At 40.4% G+C, this 25,773-nt stretch overlaps 1 protein-coding gene across 5 annotated transcripts; it reads right to left on the bottom strand.

The window, feature by feature from the left end:
- Positions 1-2,803: 2,803 nt before the first annotated feature.
- kiz (kizuna centrosomal protein) lies at positions 2,804-25,381 on the bottom strand. 5 transcript variants are annotated; one of them, XM_075447913.1, is made up of 15 exons: positions 25,235-25,381; positions 24,733-24,795; positions 24,149-24,311; positions 22,929-23,003; positions 20,980-21,595; positions 20,600-20,846; positions 17,619-17,738; positions 16,923-17,087; positions 15,717-15,867; positions 13,548-13,701; positions 13,046-13,108; positions 11,621-11,743; positions 11,108-11,177; positions 4,725-4,765; positions 2,804-4,037 (listed from the first exon to the last, which is right to left on the bottom strand). In XM_075447913.1, exons 1-15 carry the CDS (start codon positions 25,306-25,308, stop codon positions 3,934-3,936), a joined length of 2,229 nt encoding a protein of 742 aa, XP_075304028.1. In that variant the 5' UTR covers positions 25,309-25,381; the 3' UTR covers positions 2,804-3,933. The 5 variants fall into 5 exon arrangements, with proteins under 5 accessions (XP_075304028.1, XP_075304025.1, XP_075304029.1 ...); XM_075447910.1 differs by lacking the exon at positions 11,621-11,743 and having other exon boundaries at positions 25,235-25,373; XM_075447914.1 differs by lacking the exon at positions 4,725-4,765 and having other exon boundaries at positions 3,927-4,037.
- Between the last annotated feature and the right edge of the window lie 392 nt (positions 25,382-25,773).

Here is a 25,773-nt window from a genome sequence, read left to right as displayed (position 1 = left end):
ATCTGTGTTTTTGCCTTTTATGAAAAATAAAATTATGTGCATTGTTAACATTTCTATTGTCACTGTCACACTTTGTCAAGTGCACATGTAAGCGTGTTGACTGACACTAAGAGCCCAGCCATGAGTAACACATTCACTTATCCTACTATGACAAGTTAATTTTCTTTACAGTGACCACTTTAGGAGATCTCAGATATACACTATGCTGATAATGACTGTAGCTGGTTATATTGAGGCTCTATGAGGTAACACCATACAATGCTAAAATGACCATAAATTGGTGCAGATATTGTGTTGTGCTCATTCACGTTGTCCTTGTATTGCTAAATCATGTAAACATATACGAGGCATAGACTCATCTAATTCAAAGTTGTTACAGTTTTAGACTGAATAAACGTAAACTAGTTTTCTTGTCAACAGAAACCAAATAGGTTTTAGCTGCAAATGAATTTCTGAATTCAAGATCAATTAACAAAGGCTTTGAAGATGTAGTTTGATTAAACCTTGGAAACAAAATAAACTGTTTTTATTTCAACGTTCAAGGACAAAATCCCTGATCCTAGCTAAAGAAACTGAAAACAATTGATCAGTGGCAAAGATTGTTTAACTTCGTATAACGTTGCCTGATCTCTTTGAAAAAGCCCAGGCTTGTGTAATTAAAAGCAAAGCCTTTTGTCTCTGTAACACACATACCAAAGATGCTGCTGAAGAGGCCACATCAGAATGAATGAATATTTAATTGAGGCCTATTGAGGCAGAAGATCAAAATGACCTTGCTTTAAATGATTATTCAGTGGAAAATAGGAGTAGGGTAAAACAGAAGCCTCACTCAAGAGAAGCCATTTTGGAACTCTGCTCAACACTCAAACATGGAGATCAACAGTACAGGAGACAATCTCTCTGACAGTGGGACCACAATGCGGCCACAAGGTATGTTGTATTTTGAATAATGGACTCATGTGCAATCATAAGACTGAGCATCACTCCGTATCACAACATTCTTCTTTTGTGCAGTCCACTTGTTGATGTGGTAAAGCTGAATAAACTGGATGCAGAATTCTTTTCATCCCCATTTTTGAGCTGCTGTCTGGTTTCTGACTTCAGATGCTTGCTTTTCTTTTTATATCAGTTCTGAAATGATACTCCATTGTCAAACAGCCAGCGGGTTTCTTCTACAGACAATGTGAGTGTAAATCTGACAAAACTACATTGTGTCAGACCCTGACCAATACATCGTGGATGTGAAGCCCTATGGATGCATAAAGAGTGTGTCACTGCATTCAAGGAGAATTCAAATGTTTTTACTCAATATGCTACCAATAGATTGGGTTGTGAGTGTTATTGTTGTGCTCGCTCGCTTTGCTTAATTGTATCTAAAATGTGATATTGAAAGTTATGAAATTCTGCTTCAGGAGCGAACAAGCACTCATCTACAGCACCATTCTCAAATGTTACCAATTCCATTTTCGAGCTACTATGAAATATATTGTTGAGCTGCAGAAATCTGTCACACTGAAAAATAAAACTATGAAAGAAAGAATTGAAACATTCTGTAAGTCTGACATTTTCCCCCACAGATGTTCTACTTAGGTTTTTTTTCTTTGGTTTTCTCGCTGTGACTGTTAGATCTGAAAATGAAATGTGATTGTTCTCAAGTAGTCTCTCAGCCCTTTGGTTCCACATGGAGGGGGATATATAGTTGATATATAGCTCAAACAGCACGGCTGAGTCTACATTTGATATCTTTTCATGTGCAACAAAAATCCTAATATTCATATTTTATAGAAACACATGAGAAATAGTACCGCTTTCTATACTGTATGCATACACACACACACCTTTTTTAACCAATTCTCATGTCATTCATGTCTACTTTAGCATGTGCAGCAGTCTTTTCTATACATATACGAAGAAAGTATTAATAATAAGTTTGTAATGTGGGCATAAGATGTGATGATGACCTATCAATCTGTCAATTTAAATGAGAAGAGAAACATTGACATTCCAGACTTTCTTTGGATCTTTCATCTTTACCACATTTAAAAAACATAACTATGAACAGGTTTCACAGAGTAAAGTGAATCATTACATAAATGGTGATTTTGCCATTTTCTGCTTTGTTGGTAGTTTAGATTTATTTTCAAATGAATGCCCATGGTGACTACATAGCTCTTGCGCCTATTCCAAGTTATTTTGTTTAATTATTATTATTGCACATGCACAATTTTGGAATCACAAGCCAACATCACTGTTATAGACCAACAAAAAGGGCCTTATATAAAGAACTGGTGACAGACCCATCTGACAGACTCTTTGACTCCTCGTTTTACCTTTGACTTCCAACTAGTGGTAAGTTCTTCTGCTGTTGTTTCTTCCCATTCTTTTCTCTTTGGTTTAACGTGAACCAAAGCCACATGGTTAAGTTCAGGTTATGGTAAAAATACATGGCTTCAAATACCATACCAGACCATTTTTTCACATAATTTTTTCTGGACACAAACATGGTCATATAAGCTTTTACTCATTTATTTTCCATCCTTCTGCACTCTCGAAACAATCTGTACAACAAGAAACAAACATGGATGTTTTTGATTAAACCAAACAAAAGGAAGAGTGGAGCTCAGAATAATGCCGGCCTGAGTACAGATGGCATTTACAGATCAAGTAATGTTGCAAAGCAAATACTGCAACTGAGTTCTGTTGCCTGCAAGATAAAACCTTACACTTCCTCCAGTGACAGTGTAAAGGAACAAAAAGAGCAGAAAATCATCCCAATTGTCTCTCTGGCACCGACTCGGAGAAGTTCTTTATATATAAAAAAAAAAAAAAAAAAAAAACATGTTCCTGTTAGTACACATTAGTACAATATAACTCCACTTCTACCATGAGCCATCTGTCACACACAAGTATCTGTTGACATGCTCCTTAACTGGATATTATGTTAGGGAGCCTTTTAGCAAACTCCAAATTACTCTGCCACAGTCCCTTTTCTGTGGTGGGTCAGGGCTGTCTGAAGCCATTATTGGTAATGAATGTGGAGTCCTACTTTAAAAGGTTCAGGCATGTAAAGTCACCTAAAGCTGACTAATGGAATCCTGCTGACACTGAATGCCAGGGGGCTTCTACCACATCCCAGAATGGCAGTTTGGGAAATTTACACCGCAGAAATAATGAACTATAAATGTAAACCTTGGAATGTAACCTCCCACACAGCAGCCTGCAGTTATTAATAGATACAGGATGCACAATGTGCTGGAAAATCCTACATTGCAAAAGACTATTGTGTGTTAGCAGCATCGGTATCAGCATCTGGTGACTTGTTGTACAATTACACAGAGTAATGTAAACATGTCTTTGTATTCTTAAGGCACAGATTTTTCAGATTTTTAACGAAGCAGCTGTGAGTGTTTGTTTGAGGTTCTAAATATTCCCGAGTTTATTAGCATTGCAACACTTTGTGCCCTGGGAGATGGGCCTCTTCAACGGGTTCACAGGTCGCGCAGAAGCGTGCGGAGTGGCCATTGTGCTTTGTCATTTCACAGGTGACTCACATCACTACACTCGAGCATGCTGGAGGCAGAGCACTCGGAGATGCTTGCAGCATTCAAAATGCATGATTTTCAGCCTAGTGCAAACAAATCGCTTTAAAAGATCTGTTTAATCTATTTCGAGCTGTTATTATGAGCTGGGAGAGTTATTCAGATAAAGAGACCGAAGCAGGGTTAACATCAGTGCGTTGGACAACTCTTCACATACTTTACCCAGCGTGAGAGCTGTCAACTTTATTATTTGTTTTTACGATATAGTGTGCATATGAATTACAATGCAGACCACTAAAATTATGGTCAGGGGGGTGAATTACCAAAAGCCAATCTGCCTAAGACTTTGCACTGATATCACGTAGTGCATTTCAAAAGCGTATTAGCAGAAATATCAGTCATAGAAATCATCAGCGTCGTTGCTGTTTGTGTTGAAGGTTGGAGGACGTAAGACTGCCTCAATCTCTGAGTTGCTGTCATCTGATTCCTGCCAGAAAGCTTTAGAAAAAGATAGAAAACACAAGAAGACATTATTAGAGCAGAATTTTCCCTTAATGCTTCAAATGCAGCCAAGTTGGTGAAAATTACACAAATAAATTAAAGGGGTTAGATTTGATTCCACAGTGAAAATCTCAGCAGTCTTGTTTGTACACAATTGAAGATTAATAAAATGTAGGTCCTCTGCACCTAAGAGCTTTAAAATATTTCTTTGGTGTTGTGATCACAGCTGTAAAAACTCTCACAAATGCCATAATATTTATCTGACGGTTAACCAGCTCCGTGGAGAATGTGCTATCCTGGTATTATGAAGAGCACTAAATAAAATCTCCCAAATATCTTTTTTTAAAAGTTGTGGTAAAAAATAAAAGAAGAATGTTCCATCAAACAGAACTGCTTTCATTGTTTAATAGTAAAGTAGGTGGCTTTAAAAGATGCTTTCAGTAACCTGGACTTGGCTTCAAGGTCATTTTTATTCCCATTTACACATCCTCAAAAGGCACAGCTGCAATCACAGTAAAATTTTAATCAAACTGTTTCGGTTTTTGTGGAATCTACATTTTAAAATAATTTCAAACATGTTAACATGTGGACCTTTTAATGCTGATCTGTTTAGTATAATTAACCTATCTTTTTACATTGTTTCCCTGCACCCAATGAAAACGACTTGTCTATGTCTCTATTCACCTTTTGATTGTAGAGCAGAATATGCCTTTGAGTTCCCACTCCTGAAAAACACAAAGACAGTCAGTAGCCTTGTAAAGTTAGGCTCTCTTTTTTATTCCTTCTCTTTTTTTGACACTTAAAACTGCTACAAAGGACCCATCATTGTATATACTGTAGATTTAAAACCAAATACTCTGCTAAAATATTTCAGAAATATCTGATATGCTACAAGTTAACACGACAAAGACAGAATAGCCAAAGTTACAACAAAAACACAAATCAATCTATGATAAAAATCAAACAATCAAATTAAATTACATCACCCATTTCATTTGAGGAGATTTACTGGCTACTCTCAGACAGTAGAGCAGAGGGGACTTCCTTGACTCCTATTTCAATTGTGCCAAAAGACTTCCACAAGGCCCTTTTTATTCAAAAATAGTCCAGAGACAGGGTTGCCAGGTTCCCATAGCTCTGGTGATATCGCTATGTAAATGTGTGACCTCCGAAAAGGCTTTGATCTACCTCAATGCATATGCAATAAGGCCCCCCGCTTCACTTTTAAAGGCCTCCTCTTTAATTTACATCATCACAGAGCCTATTCAAAACCCAACAATATATCTCCATCATCTCCCAGGTTAGCATACATATCCATATGGCTTATCTGTTGTCTGTATGAGAGCTGCGTTGACACTTTTCTTGGAAAAAATAAGAAATGATGCAAGAGTTTTACACAGATGAGCTCAGGCATAAAGCGGCCGTGTGGTGTGTTCCTTCTTCTGCATCAATTCAAACCCATGACCTCTCTGATTGTCACCCTCTCAATCACCCTCATCTCCTCATCTCTCGCTCAGCTAAATCTTGGCACATGTGACTGTACATTGAGTATAAGGACCAAATTACTTTGGCTCTGTTCCAGTTCCTGCCTTCTAAACTATATATTGCTGCTGTGCAGCACTTGAAACAGAATGAGAGAAAAAGATGCACCTCCCTTTCCAAACTGGCAGCAGATTGCTTTGTGCCGTAAACCATATACCCCAGAGCAAGAATAATCATTAGAAAAGAACTTTTAAATTCATATGCTCATAGGACATCTTACAGGACACGTGGAAGATTCTGGCATATCGGATCTCTTGTGCTTAAATTGCAAGAAAATGAAAGCAGAGAATGAGTCGGAAAAGCAGTAACAAAAAAATAATAAAGACAGAAGAACAGATAATCAGCCTGCTTGCAAAGTGAAGACATATCTGATGATATGGCGGCATGAAGTTGAAATGGAGGGTTTTGGTTTGATGAATGAATGAGTATGAAATGCAAAAATTAAATATCTTGCCTTGTAGCCTATTTTGTGTCCAAAAATAATGTTAAATGCAGTTTTTTTGTTCGTGAGGCACCTTTAGACTGTTATACTAAGCAACAGCAAAAGTGACTCGTAAAATTACTGAAAGACTCTTAAATGGTCAGATTAAAGGCAAGTATTGTGTATCTATTTGTGTCATTATATCAATAGAAGCATATCTAAATGTCTCCAACGTATGCTTAACATGTAAGCATCTTTTTTTTAATATGTGTCAAATCTTTTAATAAATAAGGCTACTGAACCTGCCACATTCATTCGATACAGAAGAAGTACAATTGTTAAAGCACAACTCAAAAACAGGGACAAGTCCATCCATCTACAACTGTTGGACAACAATCTCAACCAGACACTGCAGCAGCAAAAATACAGCAATAATCTATTCAATTACTTCCTCTACTTTGCCACAATAATAGCTGTTTTGGAGACTAAATTGGGCTTTTCTTTTCCCGAACTTCCCCCCCAGGATGGGAATGGTCTATCAGCTGTTCCACTTCAGTGAGGCACATGACTGATTTCAAGACAGGGCTATTACCTCCGACAGCTCAGGCTGCATCTGACCTCACCGATCTAATATTCAGTTTCCATAAACATTTCTGCCAGTTCGTCTTCAGCTGAAATTCCCCTAATTGAGGCAATGATCTCAATATGCAAGTCTGGGCTCGCATGTGTGTTTCGAGCTCTGATGGACAGGGGTGAATACCATGTGCAAAATGACACAAATTACAGTTATTGTGATGTCCGTTTTCCAGAGCTGTGTCCATGCGCTCTCTCTGGCCTTTGCAACTGTTTCATATTGTTTATCTCAGGTTTTAACAGTTTTTATGTCCGGGCTCACGATAATCTTCCAAATTCTTTCAAATTGTGTGAACCTCACACATATTACACACTGCTTGATAGAAAACACTGGAATTGCTTGTTGTCTGTTTTTTATTTTTTTCTGCATGGATATTGTGATATTTCAGTCAGGTTGTTTAAATACATAACAGGTTCATAAAGCGGTGATATGTAAAACAAAAACAGACAATCATGTTACTGCATATTTTACACAAAAAATTAATGCAGTCAGAAAGAAGCGACGCGTTTCTTTAAGGGTGACACAATGCTCCATTTACAGAAGCCCAGCAAACTCAGATGTACGTTAAAAGCTCTTCAGAGACTCTATTCACATTTAGCCTCTTGTGACATTTTATTTTGTTTAGCTCTGAGAGCAGTATTCTCCTGCCCCGGTTTATTAAATAGTTTGCAATATCATTAAAAGACTACTTCTGTGAGTTTCTAACAAATTCAGATGCAGTGGTTTGTTACTTAGTTGGACAAAATAGACCTGTTCATGTGCTACATGTGAAGCAGCACTGACAACATTTTAAAACAGCCGCCATGTTAAACTAGGTCAAACTTCTTGGAACCACTAAAGATGTATTTCATGTTTAATCCTTGAGTCTCATTGGAGAATAGAGGGAAATTATGCTTACCAAGCATTTAATGCAGACTTGTAGATAGCTAGAAAACTGCTTTTATTTACCATGGGGGTTTTTTTAAGCTCCTGCCACCCACACACAAATGCTAATAGCACAATAGCACTTTTGCTCGGCTCTGCTTGTCTAAAGGTAAAGGGAGACCCATCACCTCATCATTCCCATCAACTCCTACTCCCATCCCAGCTATGACCCTGCAGAAACATTGTTTAGGCTCCGTTTAGATGTACTCTAACAGGCCTGAATGGTAGCAGGATATAGCCCTCAGAGGGGGCAAACAGTGAGAGGCAACTGTGAGTGCACCGTGAGTGGGTGCACTCTAACATATGAGTGCTCTCTGCTGGCAGCGAGTAAGTACTGCAGCTCAAAGGAAGAGGCATTTGGGCCACTGATTTCAACACTTTCCTCCTGACTGGTGACAGTCTAGTTGAGACTGCCCGCACACCCAGGATATTTGAAGGACCGATCATTCATCCCATGATTCCCTTCTTTTTTTCTTTTGCATCACAAACTAGGTAGGGAGAGGTTAACGTTTATTGGCTTATTCTGCAAACAGTCACACACAGATGAATATCAAATGATTGTGGAGAAAATAATGTGGTAGAATTACAAGGAGTTGCACTATAAGAAAAAGCACCACCTCATAATGAAGCCATATTTTATCTTTTTTTTTTTTTTTTTTACCTCCTCTGGTTAACCTCTAAAAGGAGCCTTCGGCTATTGTGAGTTCTCAGTCCGGTACTGGCAGTTTTAATTTCATGGAGAGGGGCTGGGGAGGTAGAATTTATCAACAATGCTTTTTCTACCAAAACAAAAGTTGAAAAAGAAAAGTTCAGAAATAATGCTACTGATGACTGATAATATTCATACGGAAATTCGTCTTTTCAAAACCGCTTTGTTCAATATTGTCTCTCTGTCTCCCTCTATCTCCGACTCTTTTTAGTATCTTCTCCCCCTTACCCCCTCTCTCAGCCCATGTCCCTCTCACCCCTCCATCTCTCCTCCCACAGCCTTCCCATGCGGGCGATGGAGGGAGGGGTTTAGCGGGAGATAGACAGAGCCGCTGATTTTGACACTGAGTGATTAGAGGTTGAATGCTTGAGCACATCCTGTTGTCCAAAGCAAAGCCGTAAACCACTAATTGTTGAGTCAAGGTTTTTGTCAAGCAGGTACTAGGCCCGACAATCATCACCCCATCCCACAGCTGCAGGATTTTGTTATGCGTGTCTGTACACATGTGTTTCAGCATTTTTAGGGCGATGAAGGAGGCGGGATAAGAAGGCAAGTTAAAAAACCCAAAATGAAAAATTAGAAAGGAGTGGCATCTGAAATGCCTGTAGTAAAGACAGGCACAATGATTCTTTGCACGAGAGGAAGCACTGGCATGCACTCGCATACAAAGGGGAACAAGTGGTCTTTACATGGAGTGCAGCTGCTTATTAAGACTCACTCCTTCGTGCATTATTCCTTTCATCCCCACTCAACCACAAAGTGATTTTACTTTGCCACTCACAAAGGCTGCAAAAGATTTTTAATGGACAAATCCTTAATAAATGTTGCAGATCAGTCGCTTCCCCACGAGTTATAATACAATAAACAGAACATTCCATAAAAGTATCTCACTGAAAAACACTGTGTGGGAGAGAGCAAAGAACAGAAAAAAAAAAGAATATGAAAGACCCCAATTCTCTCAAACTCTATAATAGTGAAATGAGCACATATAAATGTGTTAAGAGTATCTCTTTGCATCTTGTATAGACTGCATGTATTTAATCTGTAAAGCTTATTAAGGCCATAGTCATTGCTATGCAAAGCAGCACCCAGTGCTTTGCTCTTGCTTTTCAGCCAGGAGCAGTGTTTGGCCAATAGGACTGGCCCCCCGCCTCTCATTCTGCATTCATAACATGCAACATTTGCACAATGTATCTCTCAAAGGCCCTGAATAGAAGGCCTTAATACTCATGTAAACAACTGCAAACCAATTACTTAATGAATCGAGCCCACACATAATGAGGAGCTTTACAAAGGGCTATAAATGCATTTTTTGCACCAAAGCCTTTGCTTTAAACTACAATCCCTCTGCTGTAGTCTAGGCTTAACAGGCAAATCATAATTATTGTCTAAGACAACAGAGAGGAAGCCATTTTTGTATTTGAGTCCGGCTCCATCCTCCTTTTGAAGTCACTCATCAGCTCGCTGACAAAATAAAGCAAATAATTAACAAGTAGGATGGAGAGAAGAGAGAGGAAAATACAGGAAGACTGAGGGGGAAGAGGAGGAGAGGGATGGAGAAAAGGCATGAGAGCCAGAGAGAGTGAGACGCAAAGAGAAGGGAGGGAATCGGAGCAAGAGCATGCTGCAGTGTTATGCTTCTGCTTAAGTGCAGGGCTTCCAGACCACTTGTGGAAGCAATAAAGCGCAAGAAGTGACTGTGGCAAGTGGAATGCTTAAATCTAAACATTGATGAGAAACCAAGAAAAAAACAGGGGAAATTGCAGTATAACCAGAGAGAAGATTATGAGTGACTAGGACATGTTGTCCCTTCCTTCCCAACTCTTGTGAGATTAGTATCAAGCATGCATAACTACCCATTTGTCCAGTTTTACAAAGATATACAGTACACCTTGTGTCTCATCATTTAGTGTCTGTCAAACTTTTTGTTCAGCAAATTTTGTTTAATCACACATATTGTGGGGTTCCCATGCACATTAATGACAGGGAGACAGACACCACCTGAGAGGGTCTTGGATGCAAAATTGGCTCATGTTTATTAAAGAGGTTGGTCAGTGAGGCTGGCAGGGGCAGACATCAGATATGAGAACCACAATAGAGCCAGGCCATTAGGCCTTTCCCTGGACTAATAGGCAGACTGGGAGTGCCTGTTTGCCGGGCCAGGGAGATACAGACTTCAGCCCTTGTGTCAGCGTGGTGCCCAGTAATCACATGAAATCAGAGAAGATTATTCCTCATAACGTTTATCCAGCCATTATAACAGCCCAAATGGGTTTGCAGTGAAGAGGTGCTCTGAGGACCTGAAATGCAATTGCAGATTTGATGAAGTTGTGTTGATATTCAAATGTAACTGTGATGGTGTAAGCTTCCATCGAGCTATTTATCATTAGATTTCTTTTTTTTTTTTTTTTCATATCCACTCAAAGCTTTGATTTGAGCAACCTAAATAATGTTTCAAGGGTGACAAATGAAAGGACATTTGTCCTTGTCAGCACTTGAGTCCCCTTCTTCCGAAGCAGTTGTCAGTGATTCTCTTCTTGACATGATCTGTTTGCATTTTGACAACAAGCCGAAAAACAGTGAGAATATTGCTCCAATTTATTTTTGTGGCAGCTGATTTGCTTTTGAATTCTAAAACCTGGTTGAACCCAGCTAACAGTGAGTAAGAGGGGCTTTAGGGGCCTTTTGTCTTTGTAAGCGAGTTAATGGGTGGCGCCCCCTTGATCTTATGGAAATGAACAGGGAATTATGAGAGCCGCCATGCAAATGTACATCAACCACTTTGGTGTCTGGTGGCCCATTTCCTGTGGCCCGTTGAATAATAACAATGTTCTTACCGAGGGTAAGGGTCTTGATGTGAGGAGCGTTTGGCCCTCCCCAGGTCCTCTTCATGGCCATGATTTATTCCTTAAAAGAGCAAACAGGACAAGATAAAACCATTTGATTTCTTGATTGATCTCATCACAAGTTAATTTACCATGCATATTTACATTGAAACTTATGATGAGGCTTATGAGAAGCGAAGGGGGAGTTTCTACACTGGTCTTGGGGCCTCTGATAAGAAAAAAAAAAAAGGACTGATATTTAAGTTAAACAAAGTGGCTTTCTTTAAACAAACAACTGCCCATCATGACAAAAAAAAAAAAATAAAAAAATCACATAATTTCATAATAGGACTGTTGAGATGTTTTGTATGAGCTCAAAATTAGATCGTGAGCTAAAAACAGACTTATAACAAGACTTTTATTTCTATCCATATTCCTTATGTGCTGTGAGGACATGTGTTCATTACTGCTGATCAGTTTCCAGTTGCTCACTAACGTGCTGGTAGAGTAGACCACATCTCTTACCTGAAAACCCACTCTCCTCCTCCTCCTCCTCCTCCTCCTCCTCCTCCTCCTCCTCCTCCTCTTCAGAACTCTGCAGCCTTTCCTGCATGGCTGACTGTTTAAGTAACTGATATGCTTTTGTCTCTATTCGGGGGACACACAAGAGACACGCACAAAGTCACAGACAAATATTTGCTCAAAACCCAGGTTTCCAACTTTTAAAGGTTTCTGTGTTTGATGAGACAACACGCTTGAGTGACTGAGTTTTTTGTTCTCAGTGCCGAACAGAGTCAGTGAAAACACTGCTCACTCAACTAAACTGTTGATTCAAGCCTACTGTATGTGACAACAGTTTCCATGAGACAGCAAGCAGCGTCTCACTTTATCTCAACATCCTTTACCAGGAAGGCAATGATTGGATTTTCTGTTTACAAAAAACATACAAACAAAAAAAACAAAAAAAAACAAACTTGTAATTACTTTCCGGCACACTAACAGAGACTTCGCATTTGAGTGAATGACAGAGGTAACATTGGCAAAAATAAACAGTTGTATATATAAATGGGCTGTTGTGTCATTGAGGTTGTAGAAGCACTTACAGAGTCAGGGGAAAAAATGTGGTCTTCTATGAACAAATCCAAACTTCTTTTAATCACTTTCTCAAAAACAAAACAATGTTTACAGTGCAGCCTCCACTGTTCCACCCAGAGCACTTTATACAGCTACTTTTTTTTACATGTAGTCTGAAAAAAAACCATAAGGTCTACAGCAGCGCATGTCTTGGCAATTACTATCAGTTCCAAGGTCATGGTATTTGATTGTGACATTAATGTTGCTCAGCACAGCAAAACCTGTGCCTTGTAATATCTTAAGTCGGGTTTTTTTCAGTTGGTTATGGCTCTTTTGATTAAGTGTTGCGATTGGAAACTGGACTCCGTTTGCTGGCTGTGCACCTTGGGGATGCAGACACATGAAAAACCCAGTGGGACATCTGATCGCCATGGGTAACGTAGGATCGCTTTACATTTCAGAGGTGTAGCCGAGGGATAGGCACACCAACGGCTTCCAGGATGCCGTCACATCTAGTACTTTTCAAGTCCAGCCTTGCTGAAGCATTGTTTAGAAGATAATGAGAACCGATGACAGATCTTCTGCGCTGCCCACCCTGGCGCCCTGACAATTAAAGCAGCCGCATTATGCTGGCCCAGCGAATTATCAGTCCAGCTAGAATGCCTCAGACCAGGCTGGAAACACGGCTAGTGTTTTCTCGGAGATAATTAGAGAGAACTAGCACAGCTCTTTAGGTGGGACTTTGACCCTGGATTCACCTTGATCATCCTGTCTCAGCCATTGTGTAAAAGAGCCCATTATTCACTGCAGTGGGAAGAAAACAAACCACAACATAAGGACAGTGTGAATGCTGAGGCACCAGCAATGCCTTTTTACCTCTAATAGGACCACTTTCCACAGGGCTTTCGTCCTGGCTGTCCTCTTCAGTGCTTTGTAGTTCTGTAAGAAAGGGAAGCACATAGTAAGAAGGAATAGCAGGGAGGAAGCGAGACTTGGGCAGAAATGGGAAAGGGGGTCTTTTTTAGCTCTGAAAGGAATGCTGTAAGAAAACTAGGCAGTGAGGGTTCAAAAAAAGTTCTATGGTGAAATCCATGCCTTTCAAAAATAGGTAGATTTAGTTTTCTGCAGAGGTGATTTGCAAACATTTAAAAAAAAAAAAAAAACAGCAGTCTACAGATATTCAAATTACAGGTCAAGTCATGTGGAATGTTTGTGGGAATCTGTTGGCATCCATAATAAATCAATGACTGAGCTTTTTATACTCGTTAGACATCCATTTCGCTACCACTGAAAATTATAACTCTGCGTTCAAATATCATCAGTAATGTGATGAAAACCCGGCACGTCCGGTGTATTCATACTAATAATCGTCTTTTACCTTGGATCGGTTGCTTCTGTACTGATCTGTCGGGCCTCACATCTCTGCCAGCCAGGAGAGAAGGATGACACAAAGAAGACATGTCACTCTCGTCCTCTGCTGAGGGGCACTCCTCACTGGACCGGGAGAGAAGTGTCCTCAGCAACACTTTGGCCTGCAAGCAGCACAAATTAAAACCACACTCTTAATTGTTCTCATTTTGTGAAGAAAGTGTCAAATTGAACCCTCGGCAATTAAGCAAGTCATTTACTTTGGCCATGGCTGCTCGCACAGAGGTGCAGCTGTAATGCGTGTTCAAACGCCAAGAGCCAATAGCTTCAAATTCTCTCACTCGTTTAACGAAAAAAGATTATTTCGCACACTTTTGCTCCTGCTCTCCCCCCCAATCACTTTTTTCCTCTCTGTCTCTTCTCATCCATGAGATTAGAGAACTGCCTAAAGAATGCAATCACCCTGCTCTTAATGTGCAACACGTTCCAGATATCTTCCCTCTTGGCTGAGAGGATTGAGACAAACTACTCTCTTCCCCTCTCTGCAGCTCATTTTTATCTCTGTGGAGATGAGGATACACAATTAAGAGGAGCTTCTCCGGGAGATGAAGAGTAGGGAGATGCCACACACCGATTTCGCTTCTCTTCTTTTTCCCTCCCCCATATCAAACTCTGCCATCATCATCTCTCTTTTGTGATCAAAGACTGCCTCTCAGCCTCAGATGGCCATTGGCAACTTTTAATGAACACTAATATGAAGGGGATGATCAGGAGGGTTTTGACAGTGACAAAATTTAAGTATATTGTAAGTTGTTATCAGTAGGTAACAGCAAAGATTGACAATGCACATGCTTTAATCTTATGAGAGGAGAGGAGACGCAAACACACGCCAATCTGAGTTTGCCATTCTGGATTTGATGCTGCTGCACAATAAAAACCGTCTTGATCCTTGTCCCTGATATCCCTTTTTGTTCGTTGTTTTTTTCTTCTTTTTTTTTTTTAGATTTAGTCAATGTAGCCCGAGTTGAGGGCTCTCGCAGATCCACTGCATTTTAAATATCAATGAATGCAACTGTTAGCACTTGAATATTCAAAGGGCCTCTTTGAGTGTGTGCATGCGAGCTGCATGCTCCCATTTGTCGAAGTAGCCAGGCTGCGTGGCAAGACGTGAATGGAAATTTCTGTTTGCTCTTGTGTGCAGAGAGTAAGCTGTTGTGTGAGAGGACAGAGAGAGGCATAAAAGGAGAGATGGGGAAATAGAGGACGGGAAAGAGAAATAGACAGAGTGAGACTCAGCGATAAAGGAAGAGAAAGATTTTCACTCAGGCTTTTCCTGATGCACTTGGATACAATGATGTAGATGGCGGTACCCCTCTTCCTTTTGTCAGTTCATATTTTCAAGAGGCTCTACAGCCTCCCTCTTTGCCTCTCTCATTGCGACGGGAACACTACAGCAAGATCTCAAAGCCACAAGATCCCCAATAAGATGAGTTTGCACAAATTAATAGCACAAAAACCTGCATGTGAAAGATGATCCAGCAGACAGAAGGGTCCATAGTGAAACATAGTGGGACTGCAAACATAAAGTATCTCTTGATGCCATATTTGGACTTTGAGTGGGAATATTCTTAGCGATTTATTTCTTTACTCAAATTAACATAATCTAAACAAGTTCAGTGACAGGTGAATTTTAGAATAAAACCCACACCAATAAGAAAGTTCATATGGTTCTTTCTTTCAATCAGAGTCAGCTGATGGTTATAATTTTGGTTAAACCTAAATTAAAAGCAAGTGTTTCTCAGATGAATACACCACATGAGATGAAAGAAGCCAAGCAGAGGATGTAATTTGCCATTACTGTGTGGGTCAGGGTTTCCTTTCTGTCAAGGTCAATCTGGGGAGCAATCTGATGAGTAGCAAGCCAGGGCTTGGTCTCAAGCACGAGACACAATGAGGGCATTCAGTTTCAGCTGCACCTCTCATCAAAAAACATGCAAAGAAACAAGTAAATACATAGAAATAACATAGGGAAAGATGACAAAAAAAGCCACATCTCTCTTTTTCTCATTGTTGTGTGTTAATATATGCTTTTTTTGGACTGTGTCAGTGGATGTGAATGTAATTGTGCGACTTCCTCTTTGTGTGTGTGTTGTCGCAGTGTGTGTGCCTTCTACGCTACCTGCTGGCTGTAGGTGGCATGACGCTTCAGTAGCAGCGGTGTGAACATTTGGACCAAGTGCTCAGTGCTGAGGACACGGCGCTCCTTGAGCACAAGGGCATGCTTGAACCAGCGATCCCACAGCCGAGCAGCATTAGGAGGGAGGCTGGTTCTGTGGTGATGGTGGGGGTTGGGTCGCATGGAGAGAAAGAGAGGCTTTCTTAATCGGAAGTATGAAAATAAGTCACAATTTCATCTTCATACAGTGACAGATTCATTGATTCGCAAGAAAACTGAGGAAGTCTGAAAGCAAATAGAGTATGAGGCATTAGTCAGGCCACTTTTTCAAGACACATTCAGAAAAGACTGCTCCGTGTCATCTTTAAACAGCTTAGAACTGATAGATTATCGATGAATTGCAGTTAACACTGAATACAGACAGAGTGATATAGCCTCGTGTTGAAAAACTGAATGTAAGGTGGAGGTCAGCCGATAGGCATCTCCAGAGGGACGAGAGTGTCCCTGCTAAATGTGTCTCTTAGAATTGAGTATATAGCAGGAAAGGTCTCAGTGAAATCAATAGAGTAGGGAAGCAGGGCATGGATTTGGCTCAGAGTATAACTACTCATTATCCAAAGGACTGGAAGTCGCAGATAGGGCATTTTAATTTACTCATGACATTCATCCATGTAGTGTTACCGTATGAGGTGACACCAGAGATGACCTTTTACATTTGTGGACAAGCGAGACCGGATCAAACGGCTGTTTGCAATATCTCAGTAACTGCTGTACGTAAGTGACCCTTTCTTAAGGTCTGGACGAGAATGAATAAATAGAACAAAATGAAATGAACACAGAACTGTCAACAGTCTCTCTGAAAGGCAGAATTCACCTTTACTGTAAATGTGTTCAATTTCTCCAAGAAAAGAAACGTCTATTGAGCTCTCAGAGCACTGATGCGTGTGCTCTGAATCACTTCAGTATAACTATTCCAAATTGGAAAAATATCATTGTCTACGCAAACACATGCTATATTTGAATAATATATCAATATTTTATAGCCAAGTACAGCAATGTGCAAAGTGAAGAAACAGCTCTCCCCTTAAATCCTCTTATTTTATTAGTACAAAATAAAACAAAACAAATACACTACTACAAAAAAATTTTAAAATAATAAGTAAACATCCAGTCTTTGGCTCGGGTTCGCAGAGAAACCAGGAGCCTTACCTTATTTCATCAGGCTCAGTGCAGTGCTGATGCACACTCACTAGGTCCTGTGATAGCAGACAGCCCATTTCTGTGCTCCATGACAACCTCTGAAGATTATGAAGGACGACTGCTCCACATGCTTCAAGGTCCTCATCATTCAAGCCCCTTCCTTCGTCACAAAGGCTGCCCAATATATAGAGAGCAGTGAGACATCGCCATGGAGCCCTGGGCTGAGCCCACAGGTCAGGAGTACACAGAATGCATTCAATGTGCACACACACACATACAAACATACTAAACAAGCATGAGGGTTAAGGCAGAAAATGGTCACTTTTTATTAGGGAGCAGATTAGGATAAGCATATACAGTGTTTAAAAAGAGGGAAAAATCTTCCCTCTACTTTACATTTATCCTTTTGTGCTTGTGAAAAATGAAACATAATGAAACATTCCACATCCACTATATCTCTGAGTCCCCAAAACAATTCAGCTGGTTGGTTACTATAACAATCCCATGTGTTCGAAAATCCCTCAGAAATAAAGACGCATGCCTCATGGTGATGACACTTAATCTAATGTGAGAGCCCTTAGCAAAAGGATAATGTGTTTTTCTCATCTGCACAAACTGATCCATGGTCATTTAATACATTTACATTACATTTCGTTTTGACAGGAAAAATATAAGATTGCAAAGTTTGAAGAAGAACTGGTATACCTTATAACTCGATTGAGCTGCCTTCCATCAATTGAAGAATCCCTGTAGACACAGGTCTGTTTGCTGTGGAGTCGTCCTTCAATGCTGTCAAGCAGATTGAAGAGTCCTTCCGGGGAGAGGCTGAAAAAAATATTACCCATTAATGTGGTGAAAGGAAATAAAAATGGAGGAGGTCATGTGATCAATAGGCCTACTATGTGTTGAAGAAGAAAAAAGAAAGAAGGAAAGAAAAAAAAGGCAATTTCCTTGAGGTACTCAAGGAACGCTGGACAATCTGGTCGTTAAAATGTGATGGCCACAATGCAGGATTTCAGCACTTTAGTGTTTACGTTGATGGTACCACACGTAAGAAGTGGGACTTGTACTATTAGCTGTCCACATGACACATGGCATCAATTTTATCTGCTTGAATCAAAAAAATAATATTCAGCGTAATCATCAGGTCATAATATTAAACTGAAATAAAAAAACTGACACTAGCTCACACTTAAAAGGGCGGAGAAAATGTTTCCAAAAAGAAGAGAGTGGCCTCTGGATGATTTCTTTTGGTGAGAGATTTACACTTTAATCTGGTGCTGTGTGAGGCTGCAAAATGAGAAATGGATGCCTAATGCATGTGGATATTGAGAATCCATCTCTTTCTTAGGCATTAAGCTCTGGGTGGCCCTCATTGAATTCTCCCAGAAACCCCAAGCCGAGAAATCCTGAGCCGCCTTCCATAAAGACAGGCCAAAAAGAATTTATGACAATCTGTAATGGGCTCTAGGGTTAGGGGTCAGCAAACAATTGCTCCCTCTTTTTTGCAGGTTGTTTCCTGGTAACATCCTGATTAAGCTGGCAGCTTGAATTATATCCATGACATTTTGTAGTGTGCAATCCATCTGTGCCAAGTCCTCTTCAGTGTGACTGAAGTAGAATAGGCAAAAGGTAGAACCTTCTCCCTTATCGCCAGTGTGGGCCTTGAAATAGTCAGCTTTCTCTTTCCACTTTATTTATCAGAGCTCTTCAAGAAGAGACCTTTCGAGAGGGAGAAAGTGAATTAGTTGTGTTTTTCCTGCAAATCTCTCTATTTGTATTGTTGCCAGCTTTCATGTCAAGGTCTCTAACCTCACTTTAGATGCTGCTGTTGTCTGCATGTCAACATCATCAGGAGCGTATTGTTAGCCAGGAGGAAGAGGTCAGTGCCATTGCTCTACAAAATACAGTACAGACTCTGGAGTGATTTACCACATGAAATAGCCTCAAAATTGAGTGATTGGTGTCAGAGGAATCTCACCGTGCTCGCACAGACAGCAAAGATAACACACAGTGGAACTGAAAAAAACTAATTGTACCAACACGCTGCAGTGGCTGAGGAACTAAACATGGGATATGTCTCACCGAACTGTCAACATTCAACACCTTTAATAAGACGTAGTTAACGCCTTAATGACATTACAATACATTATTCTTAATTATGTACTGTTTGCGTTCAACTTCTTGACTTGTTTTGGATTTTAAAGAACCCAGCTTTAACTGGTTAGAATGCTGTCCCCAGAAAAAAAACAGAGCCAAGGTGCAGTTCAGAAACACCGCATGTGTTAGCAGGACACACGGATCATTATGAATCGTCTCTGAAAAGAAGCTCAGACAATATTTCCGTCACACTCACTCTGTACATGCTGGAGGAAAAATATAATGGGATAATCTAATGAATTGCCTGGGCTTGTTTTTCCTGACGGTGAGCTGAATGGAGGGAGCAATATAAACTCTAACCTGAAGGGAGAGAGGAAAAGAGGGAGAGGATAGAAACTGGATGCTCTCTGAGCTGTACATCAAAGCCTCTGGTTTGCTCCTCATACACAGACGCTTTCTGTGTTAACAATGAGAGCTGCAGCCCCCACCATCATCTCCCCGACACAGGCTAACTGCAGCTCCTCTTAAGGTCATGCCATAAAGAGTATAGTAGACCACACATAAATATAGTCTGACACAACTTGCTGCACTCCCAGAGAGAAAATATAATCCTTTATACTACGTTTAGTACATATGAAGACCATAACAATTTTTAGAATAAAACCTCGAAGGCAAGATAATGCTATTCTATTGCTACCCTAAAGGTTATATTGCAAATACATTCAACTGTTGTCACACTAAATCACAGTTTGCACATATGTTCAATTGTGTACTTATTCTGAGGAAAAAAACAAAACAAACATGCATTTGGTTGCAAAATATAAACCCTTAATGCAACCCAAACAACACAAAATGTCAATGCTAAATCAGTCCTTGAGAATGTGGTGAGAAAAGTGCACACAAAACAAAAGTTCTTCTTCTTAAAAAGCACAAAGGCGGTGCTTATAAAGCAATATATAGTGTGTGGAAAAAGCAGAGGTAGTGTGCACAAACATTCACATGGGTTTTTCTGTGGCTCTGACCCCATCCAAAGTGATCCTTCAACTCAGAGGCCATCATCACGCTAAGGATTTGTGGCAGTAAGTGCTGTCCACATGCCCATCCTCCAGATAACTCTATGGTGCCACAAATTTCCTCCTCCACTGGGGACTTCCTGAGGTCTCTCAAGCAGAAAATTGCTCCGTTACAGCATTATCTTGGATTATGGCAATATTGTTGTGGACAGGTCCTGAGCTCTCCCTGTTAGATGCATCACTGCCACCACCACAGCCGCTGCGGAGCTCCAGAGAACACAGTGGCATGGACCGTGACTCCCACAATCCTGTCAGCCTCAGGCGTGATGGTTGCAGGGATTGTGTGGCGTCTTCCCCCCACTATCATGAACAGCCTTCTGTGGTTCAGCATACCCAAGCAGAACACTCTCCTTTCTTTGCTTGCTTAGTTTAAAACTGGAGAAATAACAACTACACTGTATGATATTTAAAAGAGTAACATGTCATAAAATGCTAAAAACTGGTGGCGTTTTCCTCTGATTATCCACTTTTAAAATGATAGAAAACAAAGCACTTAAGTCAGACATACTGTACCTTTCCAAGGTCATCACTGGTGAAGAGGAATCGCTGTTTAACTTAGACCCATTTGAGTGGCTGGATGATTCAGGACTGTGCTGTTTGTGATGATCACTCCCTCCGTAAGAGGCATTCCTCTTAGGTGCCACATCCTCTGGTAGTTCATCCTCCATCTCAGATTGTGTCAAAGATATTGTCAGGTCACTAGCACTGCTCTCTGACAACTGCTCATCAGAACTCGGTGAACTGGCACTCTCACGTTTGCCTGAATGTAAACACACCACTTGTCTTATTCAAAATCTTCAGAAGGTGCAAAATAAAGTGCTTATAACTGTCAATTTCAGTAAAGGCGAATAAAAGATACTACTAGATAGTAGGGAAGAAATATCACTGCAAACCTGATGTCTCTTGATCTTCTTTTCCAAAAGTGGTTTCAGGCATCAAATGGCCAAGACCTCTCTCTTCATCTCCCATTATGAGTGGCTTATGAGCCACCTCTTGGGAGTCAGTGTGTTCTGCAAGGGAATTCTTAGCTCCTATAGGGCTACTGTTGCTGGGAGATGGATTCTTCTCAGACCTCGTCAAGGTCACCAGAGGTGAAGCTTCTTGTTCATCATCACTTCCAAAAGCCACACTGCCAGCTGCGCCCGTTCGGGCACGAACAGATGGGAGCAGCCCCATCGTTCTTTCATGTTTGTCACTCAAATTACAGCCGTCAGGGGAATCGTTTGAGCCTGAAATGTCATCTGATAAATGTGCTAGCTTGCTGGCAGCATCCTCTCCGTCAACTCTGAAGTCCTTCAAAAGGCCACTTGGTAGACGTTCGCGGGAGTGCACGCAGCGATTGGGCGAACGATGCAAAGCTGGGTGTGAGTGTACACTTGTGGTGCCAGCTTCAGTGTCAGACCCTCTGGAGGTCTGGCGGTCCATAAAAATTTCCACTGACGATTGTGTAAAATCCCTGGCTGGGAGAAAGATGCTGCCGTCTGGCTGCCGTCTTTGCACAGCTTCAACCTAGATATATGAAGAAACATGTAATTTTGGCAGCTTAATATTAAGATTAAGATTAATATTACCAGACAAGGGATATTTTAATGTTATGAATATGCTTTTTCTTAAGCTTTAAAGTTCATTTCTGGAGTTGAATAAGAGTCATTTTAAAAGAAAAGTTGAACTTGTGTGTGTTAAATATCCCATTTAAGATTTTGAATAAGTGAAGCTTGTTTCGGCGAAGGTCAAAATGCCTTCCACAACATTTTCAGAGGAATGTCTCAGGATCAATGTTTTAACTTTTAATCTTATTAGAAATCCTTCAGACAAGTTTTGATTCATGTCTGCAATGTCACCGAGGGGGAAAAGAGAGAGAAGCAAAAAAAAAAAAAGCCTCCCTCCAAACATAATAACAAAAAGCATGGCTTCTGTTTCTTTTCTGATAAGAGTCTTAAATACCAAACAGTTAGCTGCTTAATAACATTCACTGTAAACCATGCAGCCTGCCCGGCAGATCCACAAAGTAGGTAAAAAAAGAGGAAAAGTTAATTTCTTGGCTGAGTGATTCCATCGGTAGCTGCAGGGCAAAGTAGAAAGTGTTTCACTAAAGTAGCAATTGATTCTTCTATCAATCTGCGGCACGCGTGTGCTCTTCCAAGGAATGTATTAAATATGAAAATCATATCCCGTTATCATCTGTCTCCAGCTTTCAGCCCGGTAAGCTTCCCTTAATGAATGCTGCAGCCTGAGGGACATGCACACTGCCAGCCAATGGCTTGTATGCATAATGGAGTGACGGTACCATTTTGCTCATTACAATATCGACAGGCTGAGGGGGGTTTTGCACACAGTTACAAGTGACTGCTCTAGACAGCATGCTCCAAGTTATTATGAGATGTCTTAGACATTTCATCTAAAAGAGCTTTAACTGCTTTAAGTGAAGGGAGAAAGCAGCTATGGGCTTGAACTACATCGCTTGTACAGATTCACCAGCTAGGATTAGACACCTGTGCTATTACAGATACAGAGTTTAAATGTAGACTCCTCTACAGATTTACCAGACATAATGTCTACTTTTCTTTGTTATTCTAAACCTGAAAACACAGCTTTATAGAACCGGGATTTACATAAACCCTGCAAACATTTCAAAAAGGAGGGATCTAGCATGAAAAATAAAAAACAAGTACTATTTTTCCCCGACCATAAAAAAGTGACAAAAAAAAGAATCAAAACCACACAAGACGCGATGTGTCTGACATGCATGATATTCTTATCCAACAGAATTATGCTCATTTCAAACAGAAACATTGCTATTACCACCATTTGACACATTTAATGTTTTAGATGTTAACGTTACCTTTGCTGCTTCTATCTCTGGCTCCACTTTATTCCTGGCTTCAATATATCTGGAAATCTTTTTTGAAAAAAGTGCCTGTGAAAAAACGTTCAAATAAAAGAAAAGAAAGAAAGATTGAATTGATGCAGTGAAAAAAAAAAACTCATCACATTTACAGTCGCCAGCAAAATTATTCAACACCCCCTGCACCGGAAATCCAGGGGATTAATAATCTTTCGTGTGACTTTAAGTTGTTTATATGCATGTCTACAGGACGCAAACATTAGAAATTCTCTTATGTGATAGTGTGGCTAAATATTATCTGCGTATTGTGTAAAACTAAAACTGACAACATCAAGCATCAGCATGTCAGAGTCAATCGCAAAAGGGTTTTCCCTAAGTAGAATATGCCCCGCGTAGCTGCTGACATTCTCCTCAACATTTATCTGATGGGGCAACCTGGCTGCTTTAATCCAACACACGCACAGATGTAAAAACACATACACAAAATGCACCTTTCTTGTTTGACTGTATTTGAACATTTCACATAGCAAAAACCAACAACAATCACGATAAATGTAAGCAAACATGCAAACGAGGTTGTGAATATGTAGACACGCTCCATTTGAGAAATTATACATTTTATTTTGTACCAGAATCATCATCATTAAACCAGAAAAAAAGTTGAGGATGGTGGGGGGGGTGAAACTGAGACGAAGTGCAACAGGACAACAGAAATAACAGCAAACATGCAGGACTCAAAACATCGAGAGGAAATAAACCAACTGCTTGAGGGGAGAGAATGACTAAACCTCTGGAGCACTTCAGAGTCTCTATATTGGGCAATTAACTCTGTGAGCCATAATTAGCCAATTTTGTTAATTTGATATTAAGCTGTCAAGCACTGTCATTGAGTTTTAAGTGATAATCTGACTGGCTCATTGTTTCGTCCCTTGTTCATTTGCTTGTGGAGATAAATTACACTGTTTGAGTGTTTACAACTGTCACATTAAGCCATAGCAAGTAAATATGTCTACTATGCACGATCTATGTATTAAATCTACCTCTGTGTGTGTGGAGACTTTAAAGCCCACTTATAACATGCTTCAATTACAAGAAAAACAAGGCCACTGAGCAGATGAAATTGTGTGTGTGTGTATGTGTGTGTGTGTGTGTGTGTGTGTGTGTGTGTGTGTGTGTGTGTGTGTGCATGCACGGGTGTGTGTAAGTGTGTCTTGTACCTTTTGCTGTTGCAGGGGGCCACGGTCAGGGCTATATTCCTTCATGCTAATTTCTATGCACTCCACATCTCTCTGAAGCTCAAAGTTTCTCATTTTCGCTCGTGCTTCCCTGTCACAGATTTCTTTGAGATAACCGCGTAGTTTGGAACACTTTATCTGTGAGCTGAAGGCAGTGGAGAAGTATTATTCAAAAGAGTCTGAGATGCATTGTCAAAAAAAATAAGAGCTAGACTTCTCACAAGTAAAGGTTAAGCACAATATGATTCAAACGTAAATCTTCTGCTCAACTCTCCCATCAATGTGAGCCTTGCTGTTTTGACCGGGAATGTAAATATTCATGAAAGTAAATCTCTGTATAAATACAGACACTAAACATTTGAGCACAGCAATCATGTGTTTGTTGAATATAATATCTCATCTTGGACATTTTCTCCACGTCACCACCATCACGTCTGTAGGAGTGTTTGCTAAACTAAATCGATATTAAATGCGTGTGTGCAGTGGTGATGCGTCACATCATAGAAATGCTTTAATAATATATACATTTTATTTTTATTTATTTATTGCTATGCGGAGTAACTTACACTCTTTTATCTGATCTGGAGTAAGAAAACAGTTCCCTCTCCAGCTCCAGTCTCCGTTTTTCCCTGCACACACATACATGAGAACAGAAATTGATCCACGCGCACACATATCAGTGTAGCATCTCAGTGATTGTTGTTATCATCATTATTATTGTTTTTTGGCAATTTAGTAGCAATATTAGCTGTAAACGACAGCAGGTTTGCTAATGTAAAAACAGTTTAACAGATACAAACGACACAAATGTACTAACGTCAGGGACACCGAATACTTTTGGTTTGTCTACATGCTCAAACAACTTGACTGCTGTTAGCTCGAGGTAGCGTCCGAGGTAAATAAGCCCCTCGGTTAGCTAGCTAAATGATTCCCAGTTTATCCGGGCTTCGCTAAGTAGCTAGCAGGGGCAAGCGGCAGGAGAACGGTACCAGGCGGCAGAGATCATAACTCGAGCCCGGGGTCTCCACCGGCCAGTGTTCCTTTTAACAATAAACTGAGAAGCCTCACCTTGTATACATGCTTTGCTGGATCGCTGTAATCTTTTCAAAATACCGGTCCTCGGTGCAACCCAAGCCTGCCATTTTCGCCCGCCTTGGCGGTGCAGCAGAGCCGAGACGAGGAAAAAAGAGGAGGAGTAGGGGGGGAGAGGAAGGCGACTGTGTTTATGTTGGTTACCATGGCCACCGCTTCCCAGAAGTCCCTGCTGGTAAACACAAGGAGCACGTGGTGCGAGAACGAGCGCGCGCTCCTTGCCGACGTTCTGTTAAAAAAAAAAGCTGCCCCTACATCAACGTTGCTATCCGTTTTCTGAAAAAATTACATAAAGTAAGAGGCAAGAAATACGGTGGAGTATTTACTGTCCCAAATAACCTTTCAAAGTTTTTCGTAATTGGAGCATTCCTTCTTTTAGACGTTTTAACGCACACGAACATGCTTAAATGTCATTTCTGATTATCAGAGGCTTTAACCTGACTTTGCTAAATACCAGCCATCAGAAGTCTTTCTTTGTCTTTTGTTTGATAAGCTTCTCCCCCTCTGCCAGATTC

The sequence above is a fragment of the Odontesthes bonariensis genome, chromosome 17 (assembly GCF_027942865.1).
Source record: "Odontesthes bonariensis isolate fOdoBon6 chromosome 17, fOdoBon6.hap1, whole genome shotgun sequence".
NCBI lineage: Eukaryota > Metazoa > Chordata > Actinopteri > Atheriniformes > Atherinopsidae > Odontesthes > Odontesthes bonariensis.
Note: the sequence above shows the minus strand (reverse complement) of the source record. Positions and strands in the feature narration are given on the sequence as shown.

What these genes read in the sequence shown, in the direction of transcription:
- kiz (XM_075447913.1), bottom strand. Translation starts at nt 25,308, where the DNA reads ATGGCAGGCTTGGGTTGCACCGAGGACCGGTATTTTGAAAAGATTACA. An exon ending in CAGCAAAGCATGTATACAAG is followed by an intron (nt 24,796 to 25,234) that starts GTGAGGCTTCTC and finishes ATGTGTGTGCAG; the next exon opens with GGAAAAACGGAGACTGGAGC. An exon ending in CCAGTGATGACCTTGGAAAG is followed by an intron (nt 17,739 to 20,599) that starts GTACAGTATGTC and finishes TATTTTTTTCAG; the next exon opens with CCTCTCCCCGGAAGGACTCT.